Source organism: Colias philodice, chromosome 12 (assembly GCF_061535455.1).
Source record: "Colias philodice isolate Cphi_HAF_F1 chromosome 12, ilColPhil1 Martin Lab GWU primary, whole genome shotgun sequence".
NCBI classification, from domain to species: domain Eukaryota; kingdom Metazoa; phylum Arthropoda; class Insecta; order Lepidoptera; family Pieridae; genus Colias; species Colias philodice.
Window position 1 is genome coordinate 10,812,208 of NC_143097.1, and position 18,616 is coordinate 10,830,823.

At 33.0% G+C, this 18,616-nt stretch overlaps 2 protein-coding genes across 2 annotated transcripts in view; one reads left to right on the forward strand and one right to left on the reverse strand.

Annotated features, from left to right (window-relative positions):
* The first annotated feature begins 341 nt into the window (after positions 1-341).
* On the forward strand, positions 342-1,191 carry LOC149484262 (uncharacterized). The gene is made up of 2 exons (XM_089701254.1): positions 342-565; positions 661-1,191. Exons 1-2 carry the CDS (start codon positions 491-493, stop codon positions 895-897), a joined length of 312 nt encoding a protein of 103 aa, XP_089557380.1. The 5' UTR covers positions 342-490; the 3' UTR covers positions 898-1,191.
* A 3,289-nt stretch (positions 1,192-4,480) lies between these two features.
* LOC149484263 (uncharacterized) overlaps positions 4,481-18,616 on the reverse strand; it is a 123,023-nt gene continuing 108,887 nt past the window's right edge. The window contains exon 3 of the mRNA XM_089701850.1: positions 4,481-6,322. Coding sequence (XP_089557976.1) covers positions 5,399-6,322 — 924 coding nt within the window. The 3' untranslated portion in view covers positions 4,481-5,398. The remainder of the gene's footprint in view (positions 6,323-18,616) is intronic.

Sequence of the window (18,616 nt, forward strand, 5' to 3'; positions counted from 1 at the left end):
TAAACACCACCATAGTAAATGTTCTCAGGAAATGCATACAAACATTGTGATAATGAGCTTTTACTAAATCAGGCACACTTCTTGAACTCTATATCTTCTCTTGTATCGGCTTTTCGGTAATATTTCAAAAGAAAAATAATTATCTGTTCTAAGTTTAATATTTTACAGCATATTCAAAAGCAAAATGATGTCGATAAAAACATTTCAGGTAGTTCGAGAAGTGTGCCTGATTTAGTAAAAGCTAATTTTCACACTGTTTGTATGCATTTCCTGAGAACATTTACTATGGTGGTGTTTATTTTTTTTACACCTTAAGAAAGTAGAGATTTCAATGAATAACCCTTAATTACTCGCGTGGGGTATATCTAACCCCACGGCGTATTTGAAGCGTCGTATCTCCGCCATTTTTAAAGCTACCTGCGTGCCTTTCTTAGTAGCTGCCTAAATACCTTCCCCTGCCGTGAATCACTCGCGAGCGCCGCTCCATGTCATGTGGTTGTGCCAGGAGATCGCGTCTGGGGTATATATTGCCCCACGCGAGTATTCGTGCAACTTTTTTGGACGAGTGAGTATGTGTATTTTTATTTTATAATGTGCAGTACATAATATACTAAATGGTTCGTTTTTTACTTATCTTTGTTTTATGTTTATTTGTTTTAGGTAAGAACGCCTAAAATGGCAAGTAAGCGTCTTTCTGACTACCAGATTGTTGAGCGTTTGGAAGACGACGAAGAAAGCATCATAGATAGTTCCAATGAAGATGAGGTAGACGAGGACGTGATCCAAAGTGACCACAACTCAATCAAATGTGTGTTAACTATAACGTCGGCAGAAGAACAAAAAGATGGCCTATGGTTATATTTACCACACTGCCTAGGGCCATACAAAAACGGCTAAAAAAATGCTCAAGTTCAGGATCCTAGCCCCACTTCCAGAGGTGGTCCATCGACAACTTATAAAAGGTGTCATATCTGTCCAAGGTCAAAGGATAAAAAAGAAAGATTTATCTGTGCCAAATTCCACCAGCAACTTTGTCACGACCATTCCACTATGATATGTGATAAATGTATTGAATAAAAAGGTCCTAAATTTAAAGTTTCATCTTTAAAAGTTTATTATATTTATATTGATTAAAGATAGTATTATAATTTAGAACAATGTTGTCTCTTTCTAATTTTTATAATAAAAATAAAAGTATGCCATTAAGAATATGTTTTATTGTACCTTTAAAATTGGGGTTAAATATACCCCACGCGAGCGTAAGTGTAACTAAATGGACGCGAGTAATTAAGGGATAAAAGGCACCCAACGTTTTTGAAAAAAGCTGATATTTTGACGGGTGACTTTTCGATTGAAAATTAGGTTGTTTTTTTGGTATTAATTCAAAATAAGGCGAAAAAATAAATATTTTCAATCAAATAAATTACAGTGTATTTGGGACATAATAAAGTAAGTTTCCACCAAATTTCGTAGAAAAAAAATAAATTTTGAAGTAGATAAAAATAAAAGACCAAAAACTTGGTTTTTTGAATTTTTCACCTAAATTTTGAGGTTATGTGAAAAAATTTTGAATACAAAAGTTGTAGAACTTTTAATTACCTACAACTTTACGATTGAACTTTTTTCTATAGGACTTGTAGTTTTGTCGGAAATCGAGAGAAACCATTTTTTTCTCTTAAAAGCTCCCCCCTCCCGCTTCCCGAACTCGGATTGACCGTAATTTATTTTTCCTTACATTTTTATCATATTCCTCTCCTTTTCTAATGGGTTTCATCCGACTGCGATTTTTTTTTGTTTCAAAAATTATCTACTCTAGTCTATAAAAGAAATATGTCATTGAAAAAGTGCTTAGAACTTAGCGAAGGAACACGGGGTTTAATTTATTCATTTGTCTTTAGAAAACCTATTAAATTCTGAAGTTTATGAAATAAGCTTTGACTTAACTTTAGCAGTGAACAGTGTTACTAATCGTATTTCCACTCGTAAGCATCTTCTTTATAATATAAATAAAAAATATTATTTTTTTATAATTTTATTGATGATGATGATACCATGGATACTGATGATAGCAGACAGTCACAATAAGTTCTTAGATATAGATAGATTATTAATTATTACATTAACAAATACACAACCAATGTATATTCACATTAACAGTTAATAAATATTAATATTCCCAAAACCACTTCTCCACTAGACAGTACACCGTAATCGCCAGAGCGATTTTAACGAGAGAAATATCGTCCTAATTGAGATTACACCTTTGGCCAAAAAATTATGTCGTCACCACCAAATGGGTCTGATTTATTGGCCCGTCTGTTCGATAGACAGCTTGCAAGTGGAGCACTATTTTTTGGCTCCAGAAATTTCGCTTCATTTGTATTTATATGAATGGTATGGATACTTAATTATATAAGTGTTTATGGTTATAATGATATTATGGAGCGGAAAGTTTCGAGTCATGTATGTGACATAGAAACGTCGTCCTATTTCCTTTTATGTAGCCTTTTTTAACTTATTGAAAATTGTCAGCTTATAAAAATCATCCATTCAGATTCGTAATAATTAGTTACAAATATTAATGTGTTTAATTTAAAAATTAAATTTAAACTATATTTCTACAGAATAAATGGCACTTGGAATCTAGGAAATGTTGCTTATGTACCGCAGGTCAGTTTTTTGGGATCGTTATCATTAGATATAGGAAAAAAATATATTTTATTCTCTGCATCATACTTATACCTAAGTAAATTGTCTGTAGTCGCAGCCGCAGCAGTAGAATTTAATTCCTCAATCAAGTGACATTAAGATTCCTTAATGGAAACTGAGCCTTATAACAGCTTCATATACATTCGTCGTACAACCCAAAACTTCAAAAATTATTCACGTTATTATACCAATATTTGCTACCTATACTTCTCACCAAACCCTCATTTCCTTATCTCCTCTGAATTATTAATGATTGATTCGGGAGCCCACGGTAGTTGACAGTAGCAACACTGCATTATGTATCACTATCCTGCCTATACAAACAACACACGATTGAACCTTATCCCATTGATATAAGGGTGATATTTCCATGAACTTTCCTTGTTTGAACAATTAATTCATTTGGTTTCATAGAAATTGAATGTCTTCCCTTACAGTAGTTGCATAGCTAACGAAGTAAACATATTTAAGTAAATATTGTACTAATCAACTGTCTGCTTCCTATTCTGAGAACACGCCTCTTTCTTGGGTGTGTTATTTGCATAATTAAGTAAGTTTTAATGGATTTAAATCCCGTTTTAAAATCTTTGTAGCGTACATTACATTACAGCGTATATTACCTACGTCTGTTAATATTGACTTTGAAAATTATTATGAAAATTATTATTGGATATTGTTAAATATAACTACGTAGATAGTAGTGCCTAGGAGAGGCCTATGTCCAGCAGTGGACGGAAAAAGGCTGAAGAGAGAGAGAGAGAGAGATAGTATCTGGTGTAGGTGTTAACCATTTCAAAAATGTCCAGGCTTTGTTACTAATAATAACCTTAAGTAGTAATTCCCCTTTTTCTTGAATCAATGTCTAAAGTTTGACCAGTGGAACAAATGTATATGAAATGTGTGTATTTAGAATTTAAGTGATATTTTTTGTAGTTAGAGCAAAAAATTATTTTTGTTTTATCTATAGGTATTTATGCTTGTACGTGGGTATTTTTTTGTGTAAACAATCACTACATAGTATAAAACAAAGTCGCTATCTCTGTCCCTATGTTCCTATGTATGCTTAAATCTTTAAAACTACGCAACGGATTTTGATGCGGTTTTTTTAATAGATAGAATGAAGAGGAAGGTTTTATTATATAATTTATTATATTTTAAACAAAGCGGGCGAAGCCGCGGGCGGAAAGCTAGTATGGCTAGTAGCTATATTGATTTAAATCCAAAGTGAAGTAACACAAATTTTCTGACTTGTATGTTAGCTTTATACTATGGTATTTTTATGCTATGTCTGAATATTATTCTTTTTCAGAATAATCAATATAAAGTATACAATATAGTCTTTAATTAAAATTCAAAGGTATTAATGTCAAAGTACAAAGTTTTGACATCTTCTTTCTTCTTCTCTCTTCTCTTATATATAAAAATGAATCGCAAAATGTGTTGGTAAGCGCATAACTCGAGAACGGCTGAACCGATTTCGATAATTCTTTTTTTATTATATTCCTTGAAGTACGAGGATGGTTTTTATGTAGAGAAAACGTAAATATGTACCACGGGCGAAGCCGGGGCGGACCGCTAGTTCTTTATAATATTATAATTATGTCTGATGTATTTCTGTTTGATCCAGAAATACATTCTCAAGAATACATTCTCAAAAAAAAATAGTTAAACGGACAAACATCATCCCTTATTAAGGATATGACTCTATCAATTTACTTATCATATTATGTTTTTCAAAGAGTAAGGGTATAAATAAAAAACGGTATTTCTCTGCTGATTTATAATGAGCATTCAACTACGAATTATCGGCTTGAACAATACAAGGAATGTATCAAAGTATAAAATCTCCAACAAACGAAAAAACAAACAACGAAACATTTAACACAAATCAAAACACAAATGAACTAATATAAATTACAAAATAAGAATTACGCTAATTATTCCTTAACTAATATGACTCAAATAACTGGCCTAAAAACTAAAATAAATACTTATTTTATTCCCAACGATTTCGTAATATACAATAATCCCACATCAATTTGTACACTTAATTTTGAGCTTTAAAACTGGCCCTAAATCCCATAAACTAAAACTGGTAAATATATGGCATAGATGTTACTGGCACAATTATTATACTACAAATATATATTATTTAGGAAGCGATGCCATTTTGAAATGTCTAACAATATTTGCTATGATAAGAAATTCATTAAAGAACGTATCCATGATGTATTCACAAACTGGCATTCTCAATATAGAAATGAAATTAATTATTTATTACTCAATACATAATTATGTCACATTTGTTTTATAAACTTCACTTATCTTATTTTTATATTTCTTTATATACAAGCAACAATTTCACCTTATTATAATATTATTCTCTGATTTGAACACATCAACTGAACATTTATCCAAAAATAGTACATTAAAACATGGCATTCAATTATCACTCTTCCGTATTGTCTTTTCACTTAAATTACCTAACTACATTTAATATAAAACAATATATGCGTAGAAAAAATAAGTAGTTACTCTACAAGGAAGGAATGTTCGGATTTATTAAATACTGTATGGCAAAGTATTTATTAAAATTTAAATTTTTACAACACCTTTAACTAACTAGGAAATAGCGTATTTACATATAAATAAACGAGATTCAAATAATGGCAGACGATTCATTCGTTAATTAGCCCGTCATTGGCACTTCTTCAGTCCGTTTCGATACAAGACTTAGATCAAGTGGGTTTTTCATCATTTCTTTTGTGTCGGAACTTAGGTCAATACTCAGTTCTGGTTCCGAGTCACTGACCTCTTCGTTCTTCGGACTTCTAAATAGTACTGCAGTTGATTTGATAGAGAGATCTATAGGCTGATCTTGTTCTACGGCTATTCCAGCAACGGCTGGTGAATGTAGTAATAGGTCTCCTCCATTACGATTCTGCCAGGCCTGCATACCAGATGGTATAGGCCGTAACTGCGGTATGGGTGAAGGTAAAAATGGCACACTACGCGGAGGGAAATTAGGCGTCGCAGACAACGGCTGGGTAAGGCTGAACGGAGAAGGTGCTAGAACCTTTTTTCTTCTCACATCTTTATTTTGATTACGTATGGCGTGTAAGCGGACATCTTTATCGCTGCTCGGGGAGGACGCGGGCCGGAATATACTTAAGCCGCTCGTACTTCTTGAACTGTTGTCATCTTCGGGGTCAGCGGATGACGCTCCTGAGTCGGACGGGGACACGCTCTGCCGTGTCACATCGTCAGTGAAAGTTTTCTCGGAATTTTTGTAATACTCCGCCAAAGCCGCCGCGGGCAAGAGATTTGTTGGCAGGAACGATGGATTTATAGACGCGTTGAAGGTGGGCGGCGATTTATTCGTTTGCATCTGCTGTATGTGCTGCTGTTGCTGTTCTTGTAAGAGGCAGTGGATCTTGAACCAGTTGGACCTCCTCCCGTAGCGCGATCCCGATTTCGACATGCCGACAAGGAGGCACTTTCGTAACCGGCACGCTTTGCACGCCGTCCTGTTTTTCTTATTGATGACACATTCGCCATTGTTCTTGCATTCGGATATCGAGGACAGGTTGTTGTACGTCCGCCCGAAGAACGACTGCAACAAGAGAGACTCGATTTAATACATGGAAATTAAAGAATTCGATTTTCGCAAAAACACCGACGCCGCCTGCATTAATTTGGTGTAAAATATTGACATGACTTCCGCGGCGGGCATAAGAAATAGTAATTTATACGGCGTACAGTTAAAGCTGGAGTCGTTCGATTCGAGCCGTCGCTGCTCGGAATTAAAAACTACATTTTTCAAAAAGTCATCATAAAGAGGTGGACCGGAATCTGGGTCGAGTGAGGGACGTATATCGCAGTTAATATTGCAGATGTACGCATGTCCCGTAGCGTACATAAATAATGGGTGTTTCTTGTATTTTGGATTTGGAAGTAGCCTGCTGGGACCGACCTCGGTGCTTTCGTACTCAATTAAATTCGTGCGAAACATAAAATATGCGATTATGTTACAGTTTCACCCGCGTTTTGGTCCGCTTTCAGTAAATAAGTATCTGTCACATAATTTTAGATTGAGGAACAGATTTCATATGAGATTTGGGGATTTTTCCAGCGATTGGATTTCAATGTAATTAAGTAAAAATAAATTGGTTTTTATTAATTAAGGATAAATGTGTTTTGGAAATTAAAAATACACTATATTTAACTTCGTAAAGTATAAGCGACGTGCTTGTTATGCGACTAATGAATATAATAAGAACAAGAATAGTAAAATATATTAGATAGAAACGATATAAATGCCTAATCTTAAACATAATTTCTGCAAATTTATATCTTATAAAAAATATGAATGAGTATTAAAAATCAAAAAGCACGCTGACTCAACGATTTAATATTCATATTAAATAGAAGTCATCGCTATTAAAGTGTCTATCATTACAATTAACACACCTATCTACATCGTTTTCACATCCCAATCATGGAAAAAGGCAATTAATTTTGAAATATCATTATCAACATGAAAAAAGTAGCAATATAAAGTGAAGTCCCGTATCCCAAGTGGGGTAAGGGGTTGCATTATCCATACACCTATTTCACTGATCGATTTTCTTTAGGGGCTAGAAGCCTTCTGTGTCCTGCCCGACTGAGACATTTTTTTTCATCGACCCCTCGGTTCTACGCTCACGCGTCAACCACTGTAACAAGGATGTGGTAAGCAATATAGGCTAGCCATAAAAGCCAAACCAAACCTACTGTATCAAAAGGCTCACGTATGTCCGAAGGCGCGCTGACTCACAAGATGAGAAATTTCCGATAACTCCTCGTTCTTTATGAGAATCTTGTATTGTAGATAGCACACTAATTGAGTAAGTACGTGCCTCGGATCTGAGCTATAATAGTGCTAGGATACTTTTATTGTCGGACATATCGTTAGATTAATTGGCCGCGATTCGTAGGCTTGGCGAATTTTGAATTGTACCGTTGTGGATGTATGAATTTATATGAATAGTAAATTATAGTTTAAAGTTTTAGTAGTAATTTGCTACTAACTGCCTGCGTTTGTAAAATGTTTGGACGGGTAAATACGGCATTGTAGAATCAAAATATATTGTACAGGGTTAAGTGAAAAATAGAAATATAAATATCCATTTATTCGTTTTCAAATAATGACAAGTAAATGGACTGTGATAGTCACAAAAAAAATCTTCGATCATCTAAAATAATCTTATTATAAGTACGTTTTCAATTGAAATTGCAAATTCATCATTAACGTTCAATAATATTGATATCTAATTATTTTCTTTTTCAACAGGTTCGATACATAATACCTGTTATATTCAAACTGTTCTCTATCGATCCCTTCACAGTTAAATCAAACGGTGACTCACGATCTGACTCCATAAATATTTATTCCAATCGATGATTTAAATGTTTTAAAATAAAATCAATTCAAGTAGCAAATAAATATTTAAATCCGCCCTAATGTACTCGACTTAACTCATTTCCTAGAGCCATTTTCAGAAAATTATATCATCTTTGATTTATTTCGCACGAAATATGAATAATGTAAACCTATCAATGTCTCATTATATTCGTAGTCAATACCTGCATAATTGTATACCAATAACAACCTTAATAATTGCTTGTTAGAGTTTAAAATTATTTGATTTGAAACTCTCCTTTGAAACCTTAGAATATTTCTGTGCAAGCTACTTTGAACTTTATTTGAAGATAATTAAATATTATATTCGATTGTTGCATTAATGTTTATAGTCTGAATAAGTTGAACTGAAAGAGCTGTCAATACAATCTATATCTTAGATCATATCTTAAGATACAGTTGAGGGTGACTGACGATTTTATTTTTAATGTGTTTTATACAACATACCTACTTGCATTTTGAATAAATAACGTGAGACAATTTAATAGTCTATTAATGCTATAAGTGCATTGATTAAGCGTGTTGTAATTCTGATAAACAGGCTTTTCTACGCAATTGCCGCATTATAGCCATTGTCAGGTTTAAATCTGTGATATTAAAAAAGTCTAATCTTCTCATAGGTATATAAAATTCTCGTGTCACAATGTTAGTTACCATACTCCTCCAAAACTGCTGGACCAATTCTCATGAAATTTTCAGTGCATGTCGGTTAGGTCTGAGAATCGGCCAACATCTATGTTTCATACCCCTAAGTGATAAGATAGTATATCAGCAAAATAATAATAAGTTATTTCAAACCTTAGAATAGGACATAAATTTAATAGAAAATGACAAACACACAAAATTAACGGATACATTTTGAACAAGTGAACATACTGTAGATAATAAATTAAGGTAACAAGTTTTGTAGACAACATTACACTAATATCTAGATCCAGTAAGCCATGTTAACTTCAGTTTTAGATTTATTAGGACTATGTTACTGTTGTAAGTGATATTCGATTTTATCATGTTATTAATAGAGTTTATAATTGAGCACAGGAGTTTTTAGTGTTATATGTAGGTATACTTTTGTAATTATGATTTTTCAATACTGTGTCAATATATTGTTTGTGTACCTACAAATAAACTCCGAAATTACTGAACCAATAATAGAAATGTTAATTATATAATAACGTAAAAAGAAGAAGAAGAAAGTATTTAAAAATCGTCTGAATATGTTGGTAGCGCTGAGCTGAAAATCTTATAGATCATAATAATATAAGATATCCTTCACCTTCTTTCACGTATTCACGTAAAAACTAAAACTTTTTATAAAAAGTTTTGATCAAAAGTAGATAAAAATCAAATAGACAGTCTTTGTATAAATAACTAACATTTTTTATGAATTATCAATCATTTTTATAAAATGGGTGTGCCCTGTCATGACCTCCACTCGTTTCTATTATTTGATATTTCACGTGATTTTCTCCAATGGCCACATTTATTGGGATTACAGGTCATAGTGTTTGAGATTTATAGAAGCGAATAAATATTGTGAATAAATATTCTATAATTAATGTTCTAGACAATAATACGGGCTTTAATTTATGGAACGTAGAGTGAGAAAGATGTTGGATAATTTATTACTTGTGTATGTGTAATAGGTGATATTGAAAGCGAAATTCTTTGTTGTGTTGTTCTTTAGTTCTTATACAGTGAAATGTAAATAAATAAAATATAACATTTTTGTCTCTTCACAAGATAATTAGGCACATTGCTTGCAATAATACATTGTGAGCTTATTATCAGTTAGAAGATAGTGTTGTGAGAGCCTGAAATGTGTTTGAAATACTTTGAGGAACTGTGAAGGCAAATAAAATAAGTGAAAAATAATATACCTACATAATATACATATAATCATACACCTATGTTTAAAGTTTAATAGAAAGTTACTAAATATCTTAATTGTTTTCCAGTTAAATTAAAATATTTATTATTTTAAGTTATAACGAATAATATATTTTTGTCTAAAGGTGTAAATAACTCGACTCTATTGACCTATTTCTCACATAAGGTCAGTTTGACCACTTGAATAATTGCCAATAAAAGTTCAACACAATGGATGTGGTCTAGTTATAATATAGCTCTAAATAATAGTAATGCGGTTTTTGTAACCGCAAAAACTAAATACTGGATTTGTCAATGCGTTTTTCTAGGAATATTTGACCTATTTATTCAAAACAATATCCTTTTAAATTTTAATACTGAAATAGGAAATGAGAATGTAGAAAAATACTATTACTGTCCCATTAATATTTTAATTTGATTTCGTATGGTTCTTCTTCATAAAAGAAGAAAAAGTGTTTTACGAGAATAAAGGCTTTTTAAGAAATGCATAGTTAGTATTTTCTAGTGTTTGATTTTACGCGATTTTTATACATTTTGAAATTAAAGACTTTTTAACGGATTTTAAACGCGATTTATTCATTAAATTATTTTCCCGACGTTTCGAACACTTCGAGCGTGGTCACGTTCAAAATGAATGGCATTAGGTAAACGAATGTAGTACTTAACTAATTTTTTTCAATTTATGAATTCACTTCCTAATCTGTTTTCCGATAATAATAATAATATATTGAAACGAGACAGTTTGTGAGGAGGATACATTAACATTCGTATTGTTACTTTTTAATACAAAAACTAGTGAACCGGTTTTCATAACAAATTATTACGTGATATTCACGATCTACCGATATTATACATACCAATAACAGTATAAAAACTGAATACATTTTCAAAATATTAGCCAATTAATACGATTCATGTTTATTTTGCATGTACGTACGTTACGTAATCATTCGCAAGAATCGATCTTCAAGTGTTAACTTCACGCTTGTGAAGTAGATAGCAAATCTATACATATAATAAAATCGTAGGAAAGTCAAAACTGTACATTGAATATTTTTTTAAAAGAATACATATTCCATGATCTATAATCGATATAGAAGCCAAAAATATAGTTTTTAGAATTTTTGTCTGTTTGTCTGTTTGTCTGTTTGTCTGTTTGTCTGTATGTTTGTCCGAGCTAATCTCGAAAAGTACTGCATAGATTGACTTCAAATTTTGCATGAATATTACTAACAGGTCGAGTGAGGTTTTTTTAAACATATAATCATGCTATCACCTCCGGGGGAGGAGCTGTGAGCCTTTACTTTTCTTACGTATTCCGTGTACTACGACAGCGTACAATCTAAAGACTCATGTTTAAATGTTGTTTTTGAGTAAGCCATGCTATTATCTAGCTTTACACTATAAAAACTACGTCATTTACGTAATTTGGGCAGAGAAACTGTTTAATGAATCTTAGTACTATAAAGACAAATTTGATTCAGCGCCATCTATGAGATTTCGTAAAAATCAAATCAATTTACATGTTAACACTACTGAACACAATGTTAAAAATTAATAATTTAAATATAATTATGTTAGTTATTTATTTAACTCTTTAACCCATAATAAATCTTCCCTTCCCTATAAGGTGCGCTTATAATTCGTGTGAATATACTACATTTTTAAAAGTGAGGGTAGATGTATATTATTTAAAGTCAAACTAGACACCATTGTCCATTACAGTTAATCTAATATTGATTGTGTTCATTGGTTACATTTTTAAAAATCTTCGTGTTTTAATAATTCGATCACGAGGCGGGACTCTAATACAAAAAGGTTAGTTCGTTGATAATTATTATTCCTTCATCATTTACATGTTGTTAGTAAAAAATAATATACTTTGACTGTTAATACTTTTGTTCAGTATTTATCTATATGATTATTGCTTGGTAATTAATATATTTTCATGTCGTATACCTAATTATAAACATAAGTGTGATGTGAAACTAGCTGGATTTATTTTTACACACTCACAGTCTTATATTTTGTGTTAATGTTAAAATAGTATTAATAATAGTGTAAATCATAATATTTTTTCAAAGTTAAAAATATTTCCTTTTTTCTGATGGTGTTGCCATCGAATTAAACCGCGCTGTCGTTTCGTTCACAAAAAGTCATGTTATTAGGACCGAATATGTAGCCGCCTCAACTTACGGAAACGAGAGTAACCTGCGTTGTCTGTTAGTTATTGTATAGTCGAATTTAACGTTACATGGAAATTGGAATCTAAATATATGTATACCTACTTATATTAAATCTGTAGAGGTCAATTCTGCACATGAAATATATTTCCTAAATAACTATTATTTTTCATATTCGTGAGCAGAGCAGCAACTCCATTTTTAAGCTTTCGTCGCGTGTGCGTTCTTAATGCGTGTATCTTAATGGTTAAAGCTACACAGAAATCAAGTATGAAAGAAATGTTCTCCATATTATATAAAAAATATCTCCCGACATCATAAATGTCTATCTTTTATGGTTGAGCTTAGGAGTTCAAAGCTTTCTGATTATATTTGTCTACTAGCTGTCCCCGCGACTTCTTTCGCGTGGAATAGTGACTATGGGACCTATGACCATGGGCTCAGGGTGGGGCAACAATAAAAAATCATTTTTATTTTCATGCTCCCACTCCCGCGCCCACTCGCACTCCCACGCCATATGCCACGTTCAGTCCCAATCCCACGCCCACGCCCACTCCCCTTCACAATTAGTACCTACCAGATCAAAGCCAGGGTAAGCGCCCCACCCAGCCCCACCGTGGCTACGCCCATGCTGAATTACTACTTAAGATACAATTATTGAGTAAATACGTACTAAAGTCCGGTCGCGAAGCAGAAAGAATTTCGTACAATGACCTCTTTACCTACTGACAGTGGTCACAAACATTTTTGAATGAAGTGCATGAAATATTTGGAGGAGAAAATGTTTTTTACTAATTTATTAAATAAATGTCCTCTATTCATTTACAATACTTATTAGTTAGTTACATTTTAACTTTTTCAATAACAACGATATATTATATAAAAAAAAGTGTGCGTGTACACACATAAGAAGTGAAACTTCTTTATGACCTTATTTTTCAAAAAATAATTTACTATGTAGGTACAATATTACAGAAATACGTTATTCTAACACGCGATTTCGACTTAGGCGGATTTTGATTGGACATAAAGAGTTTGAGGTTTATTCTTATAAATTTTGAATTCACAAAATCATAATTGAACACCTGACACCAATCAAGCAAACACAAACCTTACGCTCTCAGGTTAAAGGTTTACAATCCCTAAGGACGGCGGTCATTGCACCTGTGCGAGCAAGACACATTATTTTTACAAGGGATTGACAGTGACAGGTTAATGTACGAAATTCTTCCTGCTCCGCGACCGGACTTTACCATAAATAATTAAAAGAATTGTTATTAAAATTTCTTACTAAACTGAGCTAAAAAACTTACGTACCAAATTATTAAAGAAAATCAAGAAATGAAATGCCTAACCTATACCAAATAGTTACTACATAATGTAATTAAAAATTATGATTAGTATATAATATCGAAAATCAAAAAAGAAACGCCTAACTAATTCTACGTACGTGTACGTCTACGTAAAATTTCTTTTAAATTATGTCATATTATTTTTTAGGAACCAGGGGGGGGGAGAGGAGCAAATTCTATTTCCTTCCTTTCTTAAACGGATGTTTTTAATAATCTATGGTGTAGCCACTGATCAGCTTAATCGATACTCAGTTTTTATCAAATCCAGCAACAAATCCAAATTAGATCTTTCCTGTCTCACGCACGTAACTAAAGGCTGAAGAGAGAGAGAGCACGTAACTAAACCGTTTAGACGAAGAAAAGTGTATAGAAAAAGGAATAAATAATTTCATAAACTTCCCGACGATCTTTAAAAATAAATTATAACTTTCATTTTTTTCATTCCCACTTTTACCCCTATGTAGGTATAATAAGTGGATGAACCAATTTTGATACACTTTATCTAAGAACCAGCGTCGGAAAATATTCTGCCTAACAAAAAAAACCGCATCTAATTCGGTTTACCTGTTAGCCAGCTACGGTGCCATAGACAGACACACACACACACACACAGAAATACATAGCGGTCAAACACATAACACCAGTCTTTTTGCGTCGGGGGTTAAAAATATAATACGACATAATTTAAAGGACATTTTATGTGGAAAATTTACCTATACACCAGGGTAGATAATTTTTGAAACAAAAAAAAATCGCAGTAGGATGAAACCCATTAGAAAAGGATATGATAAAAATGTAAGGAAAAATAAATTACGGTCAATCGGAGTTCGGGAAGTGGGAGGGGGGGGAGCTTTTAAGAGAAAAAAATGGTTTCTCTCGATTTCTCGATAATAATAACACCTGCTAATTTTTTTCTACATATTTTAATTGTACAGACATCACTTTTCCACAATTTTATTATATGTATTGCTTCACAAGCATTGGCAGACGACAAGCGCTTGTCGCCATCCGTCGCGATTTGAACTGAGCGTTCCCACGGCATGTGTGCGTATGGCAAGCACTGGCGAGCGACAAGCGCGCCGATTCCCATGGCATGTGGTGTGGTGTGGCGCGGTCGGATTTGTGAAGCAAACATGTCGTGGGAATCAGGCTTTAACTTAATTTTTATTCACCCGCATCAGTGCCACCTAAAAAATCTTTATATCGAAATTCGAGCAAAGTTAAGAAAATGAGAAATAAGAGTTCTCAAGGATCGTTAGAGATAAGAGGCTTACTATTGACCGAAAACAACATGTGTTATGCCGAACCTGAAACCGCTTCACAACGAGAATTGCGGCTCACAGCTGACCGCGAACGGCATGTACTATCCTGTGAGACCGAAACCTTCACTGAGAGGGTATAACGTCTCACAGCTGATCGCAAATGGCATATTGTACTATCCCGTGAGACCGAAACCCTCACTGAAAGGGAATTACGTCTCACAGCTGATCACGATCGTCATATTTTATCTCGAGAATCTGAAACTTTTACTCAATATGAAGACCGTTTGACAAATAATAGGGTGCACCATAATATTATTCGATCTCTCGAAGATGAACATGAGCATAAGCAATGACTAGAGTAGGGACGCGAATATTACCATTATTTGAGACAAGAACGATTAATAAGTTTGTTTAATGAAAGATTAAGAATTGAAACTATTGGTCTCTTGAAACGGACGAATAGCGAGAGGCCCGTCTTACTGCAGACAGATTTCGACATAGTCTTAATGACTTAGAGGTAAACATAGAAGATCAATCTACAAATTCGGTGGTGTGGTCCGACAAATATAAAAGTGGGTTTGCTTATAACCTCACAATTGATTACCTACAGATCATCTTCTGTATAGGCGATATTAACGTAGTATGTTTTTTTTGTAATGCTTTAAAGTGGAGTAAGGAGTCGGCTTTCGTTTGAAGATACGCCGGAACCTTTGAAATCACTACTTTTAAGTTTTAGAGGAACATGTGCAATCTAAACAGTTCTTAGACAATATTAGCTCTTATAGTATTGCGTTTTAAATGATCCTTTGGTGCTCAACAATTATCAGATGCTCCTTTCATTCTTACTTTTAAGATACAAGGTCAAGTTTATCATTTGATAGGATCCCTTTTGCCTGAAGGCCAACCTAAGTTTCTTTAAATATATTTTGTATTCGACTACGGCGAATAATCGAATACAAGAAATCAATATTTCTCGAATTTAAAACTGAACTCATTTCACAATTTTAGAACATGTTAATTCATCAGGTTAATCCGTATATATGCGTTTTAAATCGACATTAGAAGCTTTTCCTCAAGATGGTGATATTAATATAAAATTGGTATAAATGCCGATAGACGGAAGTCTATCAGCACTCAGGAATTCCCTGAGCGTGTTATAACGCCCAGGCCACAGTATTACAATTTTTCCTACAGTAGGGCGACGAATGTATTTTCGCATAGCAACGGAGGGGAACTCGTGGGGGGTAAAGTGACGCGGGCCACGTACCACAAACATGTTTAGTTTGTGGTACCGAGCGCGAAAGAAAGTCATCGTGTTTTTAGTAAAGTTACTATGTACACTAACGTAATTGACGTTACTTAGGTACATATTCTATAATGGTGCGCTCAAACTGTTAATCTACATTTAATTTAGATTATTATTTTAATTACTAAGAAATGTAGAATTTAAATCACATTCATTCATGTTTTCCTCAGATATTCGATGTCTATGATTTTCGATGATTTTAAGATTTTCTTATCAGAGTATTCAATTTTAATGTAGTTAAATTTTATAAGAGACAATTAAGAACATTCAAATATAAAGTGTCACGTATTTTTTTTAAACGACGAATGATGAAAAACGACCGAATCGCGGACGAAGTCGCGGGCAACAGCTAGTAAGTTTATATTGTTACGATATGTCTGAATGATTTTTAAAATGTAAGCATAATAATGAAATTTGTAATGGTGAGTAATAATATAGTAGTATGTCTGTAAGATAGTAAACTTTTTTATTAAATACAATGTATCTCAAAATCATATTCTACTAATATTATAAATGCTAAAGTTTGTGAGGATGGATGCAGGATGTGTTTGTTTGTTAATCTTTCACGCAAATGCTACTGAACCGATTACAATGAAATTTAGCACACATATAGAGAGTAACTTGGATGAACACATAGGATAGGTTTTATCCCGGAAATTCCACAGGAACGGGAACTATGCGGTCTTTTCTTTGAAAAGGCAGGCGAAACTGGGGGCGGAGAGCTAGTATTATGATAACAATTAAATTTATCAAGATGGGAAATTTTATTTGTTAGATACAAAGTTAAAGTAGTAGTGCCTCAATAATTAAGACTTTTGTTTTAAATCTAAGGAGTGAAAGAAAAAATTCTATGTTTCAATTATATTTTTCAATTTATCTGCGCATTGCCGCCATTACCAAAGCTCGACATTTGTTGAAATTATTAAAGTTTATTTTTTATTATGATACTAGGATACGAGTTTCAAATTAAAAAAAAATGCCTAAGGCGTGCTAAAATATTTGTATGAATCAGAAAAATCATATCTATAAATTATCATATCAAAGATTTCCTGAACTACCGTAATAACGGACAGACATAATTTATTCATGATACTATATATTGCTATATCTATGTACATGCTATATATAGATATAACAAGCAATATTTTATTTCGTGAGTCAAGAATGTGTGTAATTTATTCCGAATCGGTCTAGAAAACTTTTTTGTGACTCCTACGCATGTGACCTGATGAAGTGATGATCTATGCAAATAGCAGGTGTATCTTTACGCATATAAACGGCTTTTACACGAACATTTGTGTTTTAAGATGATACATTGCTGGGCAAATGAGGTTGGATGTGTGAATTATGTTTAGATTTGCGTAATGGATGTTACGCATAACAATTGCGACTTTAGCACTATTATCATCACTACATAGTATAAAACAAAGTCGCTTTCTCTGTCCCTATGTCCCTTTGTCCCTTTGTATACTTAAAACTTTAAAACTACGCAACGGATTTTGATGCGGTTTTTTTAATAGATAGAGTGATTCAAGAGGAAGGTTTTAGTATATAATTTATTAGGTTTTAGACAAAGCGGGCGAAGCCGCGGGCGATAAGCTACTAATAATATATTCTGTGCTTTGGAGGTTGGTTTAGTAGTAGGTAAATCACTGAAGCAAAATTCTGTATAAATAATCAAAGAAATAAACACCACTGCAACATAGTTTTTATTATTGAATAATGAAATAACTAATATTAATTTCATAAACTAACATAATTGAAAATACGAAATAACATACATCAATATCAATGTCTGTTCCATATCAAAGCAACATTTTTAATTTGTAAACTTAAGATGTAGTACATTGATTAATTATTACCGATTAACTGTTTGTCAAGCCTTAATGTAAGCAGCAATGTAAGCTTTGATTTCATCATTTGATAGTGGAACGTTCTAGTTAATCGAATTAGAATCTTCTCGAAAATCGTCTCAAATTTCTAATACAAGATAAAGACATTTAGTCGTTTGGTTTCGAATAACCATTGGGCGTTTTACATTTTTATTCGTATCATTTATTTTGTAGCATTTTATTTTTATTTGTACATGACCTCACTCGCCCTAAATAAAGTTAAGTAGGTACGTAATAACAAGCTTTGAATTTGGAAAAAAAACTATGTGTGTTTATAAGACAAATTGTAATCCTATATTATTATGTCGCTTATTTAAAAAAGGTACGTTCATGAACTCATCACTACATAGTGTAAAACAAAGTCACTATCGCTTTCTGTCCGTTCCTATTTTTATTATAGATAGAATCATTCTTGAGGAAGGTTTTAGTATATAATTAACAAGTTGCGCTCCGCGGTTTCACCCGCGTGGCTCCGCTCCTGTTGGACTTAGCGTGATGATATAATATTATAGCCTTCCTCGATGAATGGGCTATCTAACACCGAAAGAATTTTTCAAATCG